Source organism: Lithobates pipiens, unplaced genomic scaffold (assembly GCF_037356315.1).
Source record: "Lithobates pipiens isolate NorthernLeopardFrog02 unplaced genomic scaffold, aLitPip1_a1.2 Scaffold_55, whole genome shotgun sequence".
Lineage (NCBI taxonomy): Eukaryota > Metazoa > Chordata > Amphibia > Anura > Ranidae > Lithobates > Lithobates pipiens.
Window position 1 is genome coordinate 101,483 of NW_027507877.1, and position 16,746 is coordinate 118,228.

The following is a 16,746-nucleotide window of genomic DNA, read 5'->3' on the forward strand; positions in this document are numbered from 1 at the left end:
AGGGGGGGCTCTCATGTGTAGTAATTCACAAAAAAGATTTAATGAAATAAGTAATCACTTACATAAAGGATAAGAACAGCAAATAGCGTCGAAACATTCGAACTTCCGGTCGCGGCCGAGACCGGAAGTTCGAATGTTTCGACGCTATTTGCTGTTCTTATCCTTTATGTAAGTGATTACTTATTTCATTAAATCTTTTTTGTGAATTACTACACATGAGAGCCCCCCCTGTCCTTTATTTCATACTCTCCATACCGCACACTGTACTGGGAGATAACGGAAGAGTCTGGGAAAGGAATGTGCAGCTATTTATTATCTGCTGGATGGAAGAGAAAGGAATAGCCTTTGGGCTGTATTCAGAGTCTGCTTACTAAGCTTTTGAGGTGAGAGGCTGGGGGAAACGTTTTGGTGCACCTGTTTGGCACTGAAGTTGTTTGCTGGAGTATCACGGGCTTGGAAATCACGTCACTTGCATGGACTTGATTATATATTCACGAAGTAATTCTATGGACTTTTAATTAAGTCGGCACGTTACATTGTTTATTGTATTTATGTGCACTGTTTATTTTTATTTTTAGTCACGTTCTAATATTTTTTGATCATTCATTCATTTATTTATTTTGTCATGATGTTTTTATACACGCACTAGTTCTAGTGTTTTCTAGTATATTGCTCTTATTGCACATTGGATCACTCAGTGAGGTGGATTCACTTTTTTCACTGGTTATTTATTTAGTGTCTTTGTAATATTATATTATAGTTTGCTGGCAGCGCCGCATTAATTATTAACACTTATTTTTTATGTAGTACTGAGATTACTATTCACTGCTTGGCTGCTTCCACTTTTTTAGTATATTCGGTATTTTTTACACATATACTAACATTAGTTTTTTTAGTATATTTAGATTTTTATACACCCCTTTATTTGACATTTTTTTGTGAGTGAGGTGAAGCGCATTAGCACTTTCCACTTTATACAATCATGGCTCTCCTCGCTACCGGCGCTGTGATTGGCCAAGCATGCGGGGTCACAGTGCATGCTTGGCCAATCATGAGCCAGCAATGCACTGCGATGGCGCAGTGCATTGTGGGCCGTGAGCGCCACACGAATTTGGCGCGAACGGCCCACAACATTTGCCGAACGGGCGAACAGCCGATGTTCGAGTCGAACGTAAGTTCGACACAAACACGAAGCTCATCCCTACACCTGACCAATTAGTGAGTTCTGAATACCTGGACCCAGGATTTGAGATTTCCTCCCACCTGGATCACTTTGAAATCTCCAGGCTCCAGGTCCCAAAACTGACTTTACCAAACACTCTCCATGATGCAAGCTTCCTGGAGCACCTTAAACTGCCTGGTTGAGAATTCTGGGACAAAAATCGCTTTCTAGGCTCTGCCACATAACTTTCAAATATCAAACAACTATAATATAAAATATTCCAAACCAATTGAAGTGGTAAGTTCAAAAAGTGCTAAACAAGCACAATACCAGTGATATGAATGTTGTTCCGTAAATCAACCAACATCCGATTTCTCAAAATAGGTACCTAAAACTTCACACACTGCATTTCACCTCTGTGCTTACAGAACTCTCACCTCCAGGTTAATGTCATATAGCCTGTATATGATAATCCTCCCAGACTGAGATGGTGATCACCTCTTCTTCCTCCTTTGTGCCTCTAGGAGGCACTTTTTTTAAGTCATAACTATTTGCACAAGCACCACAACGGTTGACCTCATGGTTAGTAATATAATTATCTCCTATGATCATCAGATCCATCTAGTGGCCAAATTGCAGATTTTTTTTCCTGAACTACATCCATCAACCAAAAATACCATATTATGGCCTGTAGGTGGGGTTGACTGCCATTGGAGATAATTATATTACAAATAATTTGTCAGACATTTGTGATGCTCGTGAAAAGACATTCTCATAGTAAACACGTGCTGTGTGTCATTGAGCAGCAGACACTCAGCTCTAAGGAAGAGGGAACACCCTCAAAATGCATGCAGAACTTATCTCTGTAGGGGTAGCAGAGAATGTACCCAGGTGTCCCAGTATAGTGCAGAGGCTGCCAAGCTCAGTCCCACATACAATGGCTATTGAGGCTCAGTCTAGGGGATATCTTTTTACTATTTATTTCTGAAGAACTTTTTGGGGTTTGGGGTCACTGGATACTCCAAAATGATAATAGCAGGAATAACGAATTGTGAGAAACCCAACGAGGATGGGCCCTGGCTTTGTAGGGGGCTCTATTCTTGGAAGGTGTGTGCCTGGGGGATCCTTGTAGTGGTCTTGCTTTGGATAAGGGTCCATGTCTCCCCAAAACACACAGACTTCGGGAATCTAGGGCGGGGATACAGATTTGTGGTCTTTGTGCCCAAACCAGCAATGACTGCTTTAGACTGTGAGCCTCAGAGTAGATGTTAATATAATCAGCTCAAACAACCTGATACTGGGGGTCTTCTGCTATTTTCTTTTAATTAAGGTGTTATGTGTTTATTGTTAAGTATATCTCTCCCATTGTGTGCCTACTAGGTGTGCATTCCCACTGTTAATTGAGTCACCTATTTTTACTGTCTGTCTGATCATCTCTTGGAGAGGTGAATAATATTGTGACCACTTTACTGAATAAAGAGAGAAAAAGTACTCACATCGCCTCATCCACTAATATTGGGAACAAAAAGAAAAAAAAAAAGGAATTTATAGAAAACCTGTGGTCGGACTTTAAAGGCACAACAAACACAGGGAGTACAAAAAAAATATTTAACATTTATTGAAAAGCTAAAAAAATTTACATATAGTATAAAGACCAGAGACATGAAAGAAATAATAGAAATCACATATACAAATAAGAATCGATACATGATGTGAGCCCTAATGCCTCTACGCGTTTCATTGTACACTTCTTCAGGACACATTTGGGGTTCGGAAAGTGCAAAGAAGAGACGGATCTCAATATCTTGCAGGAGGATCACATAACTACGTGTAATGCCGCGTACACACAATCAAATTATCCGGCAGACTTAGTCCGGCAAACAATCCGCCAGACTTTCTAACGAACGGACTTGGCCACACACGGACACTCCGAAAGTCCGGTGATTTCTAACGCGGTGATGTACAGCACGTACGACGGGACTAGAAAAAGGAAGTTCAATAGCCAGTAGCCAATAGCTTCCTTCTCGTACTTGCTTCTGAGAATGCGTCATTCTTAGTCCGCTACTTTCTAAGTCTGCCGGATCTTTACGATGAAAAAGTCCGCTGGAGCCCACACACGATCGAATTGCCCGGCGTACTGCGGTCCGGCGGACTAAGTCCATGGGACAATTCGGTCGTGTGTATGCGGCATTAGTCAATCTGTGATTGGACAGAAAGTGGTTTCCAATAAAGAAAAACATATGAAAAAACTCAGGGGCAACGCAGCTCAATATCGCCAAAACCTATAGAGGCCACCTGTGAGCTGATCATCAAAATCTTATTGAACGGGTGATATTAGATGAGTGAGTGACTTGTATAGCGCTACCTATGCAAACTGAATTGCCTCAGGGCCCTTTCTGGCCACCAGAGTCCATCTGTGACTTTGCGTGGTCCTTTACCCTGTAAGGTCCTGACACGCTTACAAACACATACAACATTGCGACCAATTTTTTTTTTGACAAGGTCTAATTAACCTACCAGCATGTCTTTGGAGTGTGGGAGGAAACTGGAGTACCTGGAGGAAACCCACGCAAGCACAGGGAGAACATGCAAACTCCAAGCAGATGGTGTCGTGGTTGGGATTTGAGCCAGTGACCCTATTGCTGCTAGGTGAAAGTGCTAACCACTACACCACTGTGCTGCCCTTTATATATTGGAGATGCTGTATGCTGTGGACCATGATGAATAGATCAAAAAAGATCCTTAAATCACAAGAAAGACCATAGATTGAAGCCTAACTATTTATCCAATATGGTGGATCCAGATCCCAGCTAGCATCATCCCAAATAAGTATATGATGGTATCACAAAAATCCCCTGGGAGAGAGTGACCACTTTACCTTGTTATCGAACCATTGTGGGATGTTTATGCTTATAATAATGTGTATCTGGGGCTGTGGGCTTGGCGCCGAATAGTCCGAGTGGACACTGAGTCACCTAGGTGGCTAGTTGATTAATTAGCTTAACCACTTGCTGACCAGCCGCCGTCACTATACTGCGTCAGGTTGGCACAGTTGCCCGATTCGCAATGGGTATACGTCGGCCACTTTAAGAGCAATAGGGGGCATGCACGATGCCAGAGCCGATGTGGCCGTGATGTCGCTCCACAGAGAGCCAGAATAGGGAACTGTGTATGTAAACAAACAGATCCCTGTTCTGTCAGGGGAGAAGAGACAGATCTGCTGTCCCTAGTGATTAGGAACAGCAATCTCTCTTCTCCTCCAGTCAGTCATCTCCCCTCCACAGTTAGAAACACCCCCTCCGGGAACACTTAACCCATTGATCGCCCTCTAATGTTAACCCCTTCACTGCCAGTGACACTTATATAGTAATCAGTGGCTATTTTTAGCTCTGATCACTGTATAAATGTCACTGGTCCCCAAAAAAAAAGAGTCAAAAGTGTCCGATATGTCCGCCACAATGTCGCAGTCCGGCTAAAAATCACTGCCACTACTATACAAATAAATAAATACAAATTGTAGACGCTATAACTTTCGCGCAAACCAACCAATATGCGCTAATTGCAATTTTGTTTACCAAAAATATGTAGAAGAATAAATATCGGCCTAAACTGAGGAAGAAATTTGTTTTTTAAAATAGCTTTTGGGGATATTTATTATAGCAAAAAGTAAAAAATATATATTTTTTTTCAAAGTTTTCACTCTTTTTCTTGTTTATAGCGCAAAAAAATCTAGAGGTGATAAAATACCACCAAAAGAAAGCTCTATTTGTGGGGAAAAAAAGGACATACATTTTGTTTGGGTACAACGTCGCACGACCGCGCAATTGTCACTTAAAGTAACACCGTGCCGTATTGCAAAAATGGCCTGGTCATTAAGGGGGCAAATCCTTCCGGGGCTGAAGTGGTTAATGTTCATGTTTATGTTGGCTGTTCCTTAGCTATGTTAATTATATAACTGGTGGCAGTTTGTATTGTTAGGATAATGTAATCAAACTCCTATCTGATCTTGCATGGTATATATTCTGTATGAAGTTATAATAAAGAGTTCCAGTTCCAGTTGGCATCTAAGTTAGTGTCACCTAGTCTTGGGAGTTCAGCTATTATACCCGGTTCCTGGGTCCAGACTGGAAGAAGCTATATAGGGGATAATGTGAAGGGGAGCAGATGACACTATTGTGGAGGTGGGGGACACGGGACACTATTCCCCCAGGGATCTTTGATTTCCTCTATGCTGTCCAGGTAGATCTCAACCTCTGAAAGGTTTCCTACCCCTACTCTAGTACATCCACAGACCACCATTTATATCTGTGGGTGTATAGGGTGTATAGTTGCCAACAGTCCCAATTTTCCCAGGACAATCCCCATTTTGGGACCCTTGTCTCGATCGGAGGCTGTCCTGATTTGGGATTTTGCCCAGGGAAATCGGGAATGTTTGCTTTTGCATTTGTGGAGCAGCTGGCTTCCGTAAAATGGCCACCGGCGCCGTCGCTAGATCGTTCCCCCTTGTGTTCAGTGGAGAGAGGAAGGGGGCTCGATCCATGCAGCCAATGAATCAGCTTCACCTTTCACAATACTGAAGCCGGGGTAAGCTGCACGGATCGGCTCCTCCCCTCTCCACTGAACACGCGGCGACGGCCACTCATGCCATGTTCCTTCTGCTCTTGTGTCAGTGCAGCAATTTAACTTTAATGTACAAGTGGGGGGTTAACTATATACAGGAGGAGGGGTTACCTTTATACAGGAGGAGGGTTAACTATATACAGGAGGAGGGGTTACCTATATACAGGAGGAGGGGGTTAACTATATACAGGAGGAGGGGGTTAACTATATACAGGAGGAGGGGGTTAACTATATACAGGAGGAGGGGGTTAACTATATACAGGAGGGGGGGTTATCTATATACAGGAGGAGGTGGGTTGTCACGAGGATCCTGCCAGCAGTGGTCAGTCCGGACCTTCTGCCGCACGTCCGCGGGTGCGCGCGTGCGCGGGTGCGCGCGTGCACAGTCGTGCGCACGTGTGTGCGCTCGTTGGCGCCAGGTGGGCTATTTAACTCAGTTGGTCACATCCAGTTCTTGCTGTCTGATCTACAGCGTGCGAGTACCCTGATTCTGAGAACCTGCCTTCTGTGACCTGTTGACCCGGCTTGTTTACCTACTGCTCCTGCTGTCCGCCTGCATCTGACCCCGGCCTGCCTGACCTCCCCTCTGCTTGATCCTTCGGTGCCTTGCTGCCTGCCCGTTTACCGACCCGGCTCGTCCGACCATCCACCTGCTTGATCCTTGGTACCTCTGCTGACCGCCTGACCTCCGACCCGGCTTGTCTGACTGCTGTGCTTCCAGCCTTCTGTTCCGGTGCCGTCTGCTGCTCTATCTCCAGTAGTGGTTCCAGCACCTGCCTGAAGTCCTGCCTCTGCCAGAGTTCCTGCATTGGTGTCCTGGTTCAGCCTCTCTGCCTGCTGCTCTGCTTCAGCTTCCTGCACCTGCCTGCTGATCCAGTTTCCCTCCGATTCCAGCACTCCCTGATCCAGCTGTTGATCCTGCCAGACACTCGTGCCCCTCTTGACTCTTGTGTTACCTGTATACACTACCAGGGCCCTTGAGTCTGAGCCGCAAGAGAGGTCTCCTTCTGCAAGTCGGGCTCTACCACCAGGTACGTGACAGGGGTTAACTATATACAGGAGGAGGGGGGGTTAACTGAATACAGGAGGAGGGGGGTTAACTATATACAGGAGGGAGGGTTAACTATATACAGGAGGAGGGGGTTAACTATACACAGGAGGAGGGGGTTAACTATATACAGAAGGGGGTTAACTATATACAGGAGGTGGGTAACTATATACAGGAGGAGGGGGTTAACTATATACATGAAGGGGAGGGTTAACTATATACAGGAGGAGGGGGTTAACTATATACATGAGGCGGGCAACTATATACAGGAGGAGGGGGTTAACTATGTACAGGAGGGGGGTTAACTATATACAGGAGGGGGGTTGACTATATACAGGAGGGGAGGGTTAACTATACACAGGAGGAGGGGGTTAACTATACACAGGAGGAGGGGGTTAGCTATATACAGGAGGAGAGGGGTTAACTATATACAGGAGGAGGGGGTTAACTATATACATGAGGGGGAGGGTTAACTATGTACAGGGGTGGTGACTATATACAGGAGGAGGGGGTTAAATATGTACAGGGGGATAACTATATACAGGAGGAGGGGTTAACTATATACAGGAGGGGGAGGGTTAACTATGTACATGAGGGGGGGTTAACTATATATAGGAGGAAGGAGGGTTAACTATGTACAGGAGGGGGTTAACTATATACCAGAGGAGGGGGTTAAGTATATACAGGAGAGGGTTAACTATATACAGGAGGTGGGTAACTACAGTATATACAGGAGGAGGGGTTAACTATATACAGGAGGGGGTTAACTATATACAGGAGGCAGGTAACTATATACAGGAGGAGGGGGTTAACTATATGCAGGAGGGGGTTAACTATAACTAGTGGGAGAGGGGTAACTATGTTCAGGGGGAGGGGGTAACTATGTACAGGGGGAACTATGGCTCTGCCTGGGACACTGATGTAAGGAATGAGGCTGGGAACACTGGTGTAAGGACTGATTCTGGTGCACCTGATGCAAGGAGGGACTCTGCTGGGGGCACCTGATGCAAGGACAGACTCTGCTGGGGACACCGGATGCAAGGATGGACTCTGCTGGGGACACCGGATGCAAGGACGGACTCTGCTGGGGACACCGGATGCAAGGACGGACTCTGCTGGGGACACCTGATGCAAGGACGGACTCTGTTGAGGACACTTGATGCAAGGACGGACTCTGTTGAGGACACTTGATGTAAGGACGGACTCTGCTGGGGACACCTGATGCAAGGACAGACTCTGTTGGGGACACCTGATGCAAGGACGGACTCTGCTGAGGGCACCTGATGCAGGGACAGACTCTGCTAGGGGCACCTGATGCAAGGAAGGACTCTGCTGGTGGCAGGCGACGTGGCCAGTGACACGCTCAGGGATCCCACTGATTCGGCATTATGGCGAGTTGAATGATTTCATTTTATATTACAATGTAATAATAGAAATAATGCACTTCAATCATCCTGACACCATAACAACCAGTGGTGGTGCGTCCATAAGGGCGCACCAGAAGATGCCCCTTAACTCCAGCCACCCCTCTATGAATAATGGATAGGTTCATGCATAGCAATAATCTATCCATGGCCGACGCTACCACCACCTATTCAGGTGCATACCCCCTTTTCAGGGGCCAGGCACCTAAATTACAGCAACGGGGGTGTTTTTGACGCACCTGATTAGAGCCATAGGTTCTAATAGGCGTTAAAAAAGGTGACCTGCCAGTGCCATACTTGGCGCTCGCAGTTCACCCAGGTGTGTTAGAACAGAAAATTAATATTGGCTGTCCTAACACTGAACCGCCTCTCCGCCAGTCAGGTGCTCTGTTACCTGTCACCCGATTGGCTGAAATGACAGGCGCTGTGATTGGATGCCTATCAGGCATTCAATCGCCTATAGGAAAGGATGGGAGAAGAAGTATAGAGGACACCACTCACCGCCATCACCCGAGACAGAGTAAGTGCTGGGCAGACGGCGAGCAGGCATGGGGATCACAGTGGTGCCATTTGATGGCCCAGTGGGGGCATTTGATGGCACAGAGGGAGCAATTCAAATTGGGCAAGAAAAGCCCTTAAAAAGAAGTTAGAATCTCTACAAATTGAAGCAAGTTCTTACTATATATTATATATATATTTATGAGTATGTCATCAACTGTTCTCCACCCCACACCCCCAATCATCAAGACTGACCCGTATGGTCTTCTCCTTCACTAAAGCCAGTCTGGAGCCACGTTCTTTGCAGTCTTTAATGCTGTCTTCATGGTGTGTCTGGTTCTCAGAGAAGAAATAACACTTATCATAAATGCTGATCCAAAGATCCGGACATCTAGGTGACTTTCCTGAGATACAGGATATAGAGTGTGCCGTCACTGAGTAAGCAAACGCAGACAAATAAAATCTTTAGTCAAAAGAGCATACAGGCAAAATGTGGAGGCAATAAACTTTTTATAGTGGGGGTCAAGGTCCTGAAATACTGCTGCAACACTGCTAATCTATCCACCACAAGTATTTGACTGATCGGACAAGGCGATTTCCCTTTTCCCCTATCACAAGCAGTGGTTCCTCCCACGCATGTATGTATCGGGGGGTTGAATAAGTGTAGGTGGCCAGGATGGTAAGTATGTTGCCTCTTATTTCTGCAGGTATTTCTATTTGCTTTGTTTTTACCCAACATATCTGTGTTCTGTCTGTCACAAGGACACTCAATATCGGTTGATGATGGGAAGGGAGGACGATTTCTGCTTGGTGATAGGAAGGGAGGATTATTTGCCATTGGTAATGGAATAGGAGGACAATTTCTAGTTGATGATGAGAAGGGAAAACAATTTCGGGTTGGTGATGGGAGGGGAGGGGCAATTTCTGGATGGTGATGAGAAGATGATTTTTGGTTGATGGTGGGATGGGAGAACAATTTATGGTTGCTTATGGGAAAGGACAATTCCTGGATGGTGACGTAAAGTGAGGATGATTTCTGGTCACTGGTGGGAGGTGAGGATGATTTCTGGTTGGTGATGGGAGGGGATGATGATTATTGGTTGCTGATGGAATAGAGGATTTCTGGTTGGTGATGGGAGGGGAGGATGATTTCTGGTTGGTGATGAGAAGGTGATTTATGGTTGATGATGGGATGGGAGGACAATTTATGGTTGGTTTTGGGAAATAAGGACAATTTTTGCATGGTGATGGCAAGGAAGGACAATTTCTGGATGGTGACGGAAAGTGAGGATGATTTATGGTTGCTGGTGGGAAGGGAGGATGATTTCTGGTTGGTGATGGGAAGGGAGGATGATTTCTGGTTGGTGATGGGAAGGGAGGATGATTTCTGGTTGGTGATGGGAGGGGAGGATGATTTTTGGTTGATGTTCGAAAGGGAGAATTATATCTGGTTGGGGATGGAAGGGAGCATGATCTTTGGTTAGTGATGGGAAGGGAGGACAAATATTGGTTGGTGATGGGATGGATGATAACTGGTTGGTGATGGGAGGGGAAGATGATTTCTGGTTGGTGATGGGAAGGGAGAATTATATCTGGTTGGGGATGGGAAGGGAAGATGATTTCTGGTTGATGATGGGAAGGCAGGATGATTTCTGGTTGGTGATGGGAAGGGAGGATGATTTCTGGTTGGTGATGGGAAGGGAGGATGATTTCTGGTTGGTGATGGGAAGGGAGGGTGGTTTCTGGTTGGTGATGGGAAGGGAGGATGGTTTCTGGTTGATGATGGGAAGGGAGGATGGTTTCTGATTAGTGATGGGAAGGGAGGATGATTTCTGGTTGGTGATGGGAAGGCAGGATGATTTCTGGTTGGTGATGGGAAGGGAGGATGATTTCTGGTTGGTGATGGGAAGGGAGGATGATTTCTGGTTGGTGATGGGAAGGCAGGATGATTTCTGGTTGGTGATGGGAAGGCAGGATGATTTCTGGTTGGTGATGGGAAGGGAGGATGATTTCTGGTTGGTGATGGGAAGGGAGGATGATTTCTGGTTGGTGATGGGAGGGGAAGATGATTTCTGGTTGGTGATGGGAAGGGAGGATGATTTCTGGTTGGTGATGGGATGGGAGGATGATTTCTGGTTGGTGATGGGATGGGAGGATGATTTCTGGTTGGTGATGGGAGGGGAGGATGATTTCTGATTGATGTTGGAAAGGGAGAATTATATCTGGTTGGGGATGGAAGGGAGCATGCTCTTTGGTTAGTGATGGGAAGGGAGGAAAAATATTGGTTGGTGATGGGATGGATGATTTCTGGTTGGTGATGGGAGGGGAGGATGATTTCTGGTTGGTGATGGGAGGGGAGGATGATTTCTGGTTGGTGATGGGAGGGGAGGATGATTTCTGGTTGGTGATGGGGGGGAGGATGATTTCTGGTTGGTGATGGGAAGGGAGGATGATTTCTGGTTGGTGATGGGAAGGGAGGATGGTTTCTGGTTGGTGATGGGAAGGGAGGATGATTTCTGGTTGGTGATGGGTGGGGAGGATGATTTCTGGTTGGTAATGGGAGGGGAAGATGATTTCTGGTTGGTGATGGGAGGGGAGGATGATGAGAACATTGTGGAACAATATTTTGATATTGATCTCTAACCCTCCTCAGTTCTCACCCAGCAAGAATCCTCACCATATACTACAAACTTCAGTCAGAATTGTTAAAGGCAAATCTTGCCATATTTACCTAGTTTTGTCTGATTGGCCACAAGGAGGAATTCAAGCCATTTCTCCCATTCTTCCTTCGACAAACTTTTTTGCAGATCGGAGCAGTTACTGGTGACAAATCCATCTTCCCTTGTACCTGCAGACAATACACAATAATGTTAAAAATAATAATGTTAAAAAGCAACTCTGGCCACTTCATACAATCACACTAGGTACTACAAAGGAAGTCAGTGCTTGGGGACAGCTCCCCTATATGTCACTGATTGTGAGTCCCACTGTGATTGATGTCTGAATAATGAAGTATATCTACTTAGGCCGCGTACACACGGGCGGACTGTTCGCCCAACCTTGTCCGCTGAACAGTGTTTGGGCGGACAGTCCGCTCGTGTGTGGGCTTTCAGCGGACAGTTTCAGCGGACAGTTGGACGGACAAAGTCTTTCGGAAATTCCGAAAAACTGTCCGCTGAAACTGTGTTTGAGCGAACAGTCCGCCCGTGTGTGGGCCTGTCCGCTGTACTTTCGAAATGAGCGGACTGTTCCCGCTCGGAAAGTCCGCCCATTTCGAGCGCGTGTACAGGTAGGCGGGGCCCGCGAAGGAGACGTCGCGGGCTCCGCCGCCTGGAATGGGCTTAAAGGGGAACCCCAACGCCGAAAAAAATCGGCGTAGGGGTTCCCCCAAAGTCCACTCCAGACCCTTGTCCGAGCACGCTACCCGGCCGGCCAGGAAAGGGGGGCGAGCGAGCGCGCCCCCCTCCTGAGCCGTACCAGGCCGCGTGCCCTCAACATGGGGGGGTGCCTTGGGGAAGGGGGGGCCGCGCGGCCCCCCCACCCCAAAGCACCTTGTCCCCATGTTGATGAGGACAAGGGCCTCTTCCCGACAACCCTGGCCGCTGGTTGTCGGGGTCTGCGGGCGGGGGGCTTATCGGAATCCGGGAGCCCCCTTTAAGAAGGGGGCCCCCGGATACCGGCCCCCCACCCTATGTGAATGAGTATGGGGTACAATGTACCCCTACCCATTCACCTGTGAAATAAAGTACAAAAAAAAACACAACACAGGGGAAAAAATATTTTATTGCACAGCTCCGGGGGTCTTCCGTCTTCGGGGGTCTTCTCGCCGGACTCCTCCGCTATGTGTGTGTAGCTCTTTTACTAGCGGAGGAGTCCGGCTTTCTTCCTCCCCGCCGCCGGCCTCTTCTCCCGACTTCGGGGGTCTTGTCCCCCTCTTCGGTTCTTCTGCCGGGCCACCGCGCCTTCTTGTAGCTCTTTTACAGGCGGTGGCCCGGTCTTCTGTCGCCGCTGCCTTCCGTTCTTCTGTCGCCGCCTTCGGTTCTTCTGCCGGGCCACCGCGCCTTCTTGTAGCTCTTTTACAGGCGGTGGCCCGGTCTTCTGTCGCCGCTGTCGCTGTCGCCGCCTTCCGTTCTTGTTCTTCTTCTTGTTCTTCTTCTTCTTCTCCAGGCGATGTTGACACGTCGCTCCCTCCGGCCGGAATGCCAGAGCCGCGCTGTGCGGTCACTTATATAGTGACAATGGGGCGGGGTCACATGGTATATGTCACATGGGTTGGTCACATGGGTTGATGTCACATGGGGACTATGACATCGTAAGGGGGCGGGGTCACCATGTGACCAACCCATGTGACATATACCATGTGACACCGCCCCATTGTCACTATATAAGTGGCAGCGGAGCGTGTCCCTGGCATTCCGGCCGGAGGGAGCGACGTGTCAACATCGCCTGGAGAAGAAGAAGAAGAACAAGAAGAAGAACAAGAACGGAAGGCGGCGACAGCGACAGCGGCGACAGAAGACCGGGCCACCGCCTGTAAAAGAGCTACAAGAAGGCGCGGTGGCCCGGCAGAAGAACCGAAGGCGGCGACAGAAGAACGGAAGGCAGCGGCGACAGAAGACCGGGCCACCGCCTGTAAAAGAGCTACAAGAAGGCGCGGTGGCCCGGCAGAAGAACCGAAGAGGGGGACAAGACCCCCGAAGTCGGGAGAAGAGGCCGGCGGCGGGGAGGAAGAAAGCCGGACTCCTCCGCTAGTAAAAGAGCTACACACACATAGCGGAGGAGTCCGGCGAGAAGACCCCCGAAGACGGAAGACCCCCGGAGCTGTGCAATAAAATATTTTTTCCCCTGTGTTGTGTTTTTTTTTGTACTTTATTTCACAGGTGAATGGGTAGGGGTACATTGTACCCCATACTCATTCACATAGGGTGGGGGGCCGGTATCCGGGGGCCCCCTTCTTAAAGGGGGCTCCCGGATTCCGATAAGCCCCCCGCCCGCAGACCCCGACAACCAACGGCCAGGGTTGTCGGGAAGAGGCCCTTGTCCTCATCAACATGGGGACAAGGTGCTTTGGGGTGGGGGAGCCGCGCGGCCCCCCCTTCCCCAAGGCACCCCCCCATGTTGAGGGCACGCGGCCTGGTACGGCTCAGGAGGGGGGCGCGCTCGCTCGCCCCCCTTTCCTGGCCGGCCGGGTAGCGTGCTCGGACAAGGGTCTGGTGTGGACTTTGGGGGAACCCCCACGCCGATTTTTTTCGGCGTTGGGGTTCCCCTTTAAGCCCATTCCAGGCGGCGGAGCCCGCGACGTCTCCTTCGCGGGCCCCGCCTACCTGTACACGCGCTCGAAATGGGCGGATTTGCCTCCGCCTTACGTGGGCGAGTCCGTTCATTTCAAAAGTTGAGCGGACTGTTTGGCAAACAGTTCGTTGAAACAGTCCGCTCGTGTGTGGGCAAGTCCGCTCATGCAAATTTTGAGCGGACTGTTTGCCGAAATTGTTTGACGAACAAGGTTGGGCAAACAGTCCGCGCGTGTGTACGTGGCCTAAAGGTTAGGGATGAGGCGAACACCCCCCGGTTCGGTTCGCACCAGAACTTTCGAACGGACCGAAAATTTGTGTGAACTTTAGAACCCCATTGAAGTCTATGGGACTCGAAACGTTCGAAATAAAAAGTGCTAATTTTAATGGCTAATATACAAGATATGTAAATTTTGTAGAAACTGTTGTGCACAACCTTTGCCCGGTAAGTTTAAAATAAATTTTAGGAAGCTGCTCACATATAAAAGTGTTCCCTGCACTCCAAAAACTAAATAAGCAATATTTATGTGGCGCTACCTAGATAACGGAATAGTTTTTTATAAATATAGGTTTTTAGTGAAATCACATAAGTGAAGATAAATAATAATAGTGCATTAGAAAAAAAAAAAAATATATATATATATATATGTATATATATATATATATATATATGTATATGTATATATATATATATATATATATATATATATATATATATATATATATATATATATATATATATATATACAAATTGAAAAGGAGATAATAGCAGTATCAAGAAATAAATATATATAAATAAATATAAATAAATATAACAATATGTGCAAATGTGCAAAAAATGATTGTTAAACTCCACTAAGAAAAAAATTGTTACTCCCAATAAGGATTAAATTCAATATCGCAAACATAAAAAATAAATTAAATCTATAAATTCTGTGCAACTGTGCATAAAGTGCAATAGATACCACACACAATGACATAAAACACGTGAAATAGCTGGTATTGCTCAAATCAACCACAAACATCAAAGTGCAAAGTGCATAATTCAGTCCGTATAACTGTATCCAAAATGTGCACACAGTTCAATAGGTAATGATGACCATGCAGAGGGAAAAGGTGCAAACTAATCCGTCTGTCCACACTTCAGTGCTTAGGGTGCACCCCTTATTTCCCCCAGCCTCTCACCTCAAAACAAGGTCCCAAGGGACCGGACAACACTTCAAGGATAATGGTTAGTCTTCCACTTCCTCTTAAGTATAATCACCAGGGATCAGCTTTAAATCTCCATGACTCCCAGTCCGGTTTGTACCATGATGAGGAAAAAGAATAAAGGGGGGCCTCCAATGTGTAGTACAATTAAAATAACGTTTATTTATAAATAACTCCCCACTTACATTAAATTTCAATGAATCGAGGATATAAACAATGCTACTTCCGGTCTCGGCCGTGACCGGAAATTACGATCGACACCTAGCTCCCCTCAGACGCGTTGCGTCACATACCACGTGACTTTCTCAAAGGGTGAGGGGTCAGGTGTCTTTTCTTCCTTATATATGGTACGCTCCGCTGTCGCATTAATCCTACGGCAGCGGAGAGGGCTCAATACATCTACTATATCTTTTCAAACTTCTTAATTTGGTTAATCCCCATCAATATTAGAATTCTAATGTAATATCCTTATATATAATATTAAAATTAACCTGGATTTAAACTTTAAAACCGTAACTAAATGAGTAAATACCCAGTGTGGCCATCTTGTGGATGAACTCTAGAATACATTCCAGCTATATGAGATTATAATTTACCATCCACCTAAATACTCACTGAGGCCATCTTGTGCATATAATGTAGAATGCAATATAATGGTGAGAAATACTCATTAATCATGAATACTCATTAATCATTAAAATAAATGCTCAATGTAGCCATCTTGTGGATAAAAAAATATAAATCCTCAATGTAGCCAACTTGTGGATAAATCATTAAAATAAATTTAACTGATAAAGTTACCATATAAATAGGGGGGTGTATAGACACCATCTAGTGGGTCCTGAATAGCATATAAAAATATTTTTAAAATTAAAATTGCTATATCAAACTAATCGAGAAAAAAATATATAAATACTCCCCGAGATGGTTACAAGGTACATATAATCACAACCAATTAATTAAAATTCATTTTAAAATATTTAAAATCTGCATCATTAACATCATTGGGATTAAAAATACAGAACTAAGAATAATAGTCTTAAAAAATCAGGAAATGTCAGATAATAATTAAATTAACTAATAATTGCAAATAAAACAATTTAAATCAAATTCAACGTTATGTCCTGAAGGTGCTAAAGTGCATAATTTGTGGATCCATCGGGAGTCTGCCTGACTTATCTTTATAATTTTATTATCACCCCTCCAATGTGGTTTGTATTTTTCAATCCCACAGATCATTAGTAGGGAGGGGTCTTTTTTGTGGAATTTGGCAAAATGCCTTGATAGACTATGTTTATCAAAGCCTTTTTTGATATTTTGGACATGTTCCCTCAATCTTTTCCAAAGTGCCCTTTTAAGTCCTCCCCACATATTGTATATGACAAGGGCACTCCAGAATATATACCACACCTTCACTGCGACATGTAATGAAGTCATTAATTATGTATTCCTTTCCTGTAACTACTGAAGAAAAATTGGATTTTTTCTTTTTAT

At 46.0% G+C, this 16,746-nt stretch overlaps 1 protein-coding gene across 3 annotated transcripts in view; it reads right to left on the reverse strand.

Moving 5' to 3' along the window:
* LOC143957726 (killer cell lectin-like receptor subfamily G member 1) overlaps positions 1-16,746 on the reverse strand; it is a 65,183-nt gene that overhangs the window by 12,529 nt on the left and 35,908 nt on the right. For 2 of the 3 annotated variants that reach the window (XM_077467428.1, XM_077467426.1), the window contains exons 3-4: positions 11,484-11,600; positions 9,008-9,186 (exon numbers count right to left, since the gene is read on the reverse strand). In XM_077467428.1, the coding sequence (XP_077323554.1) occupies positions 9,008-9,186; positions 11,484-11,600 (296 nt within the window). The remainder of the gene's footprint in view (positions 1-9,007; positions 9,187-11,483; positions 11,601-16,746) is intronic. The other variant, XM_077467427.1, reaches the window with a different exon arrangement.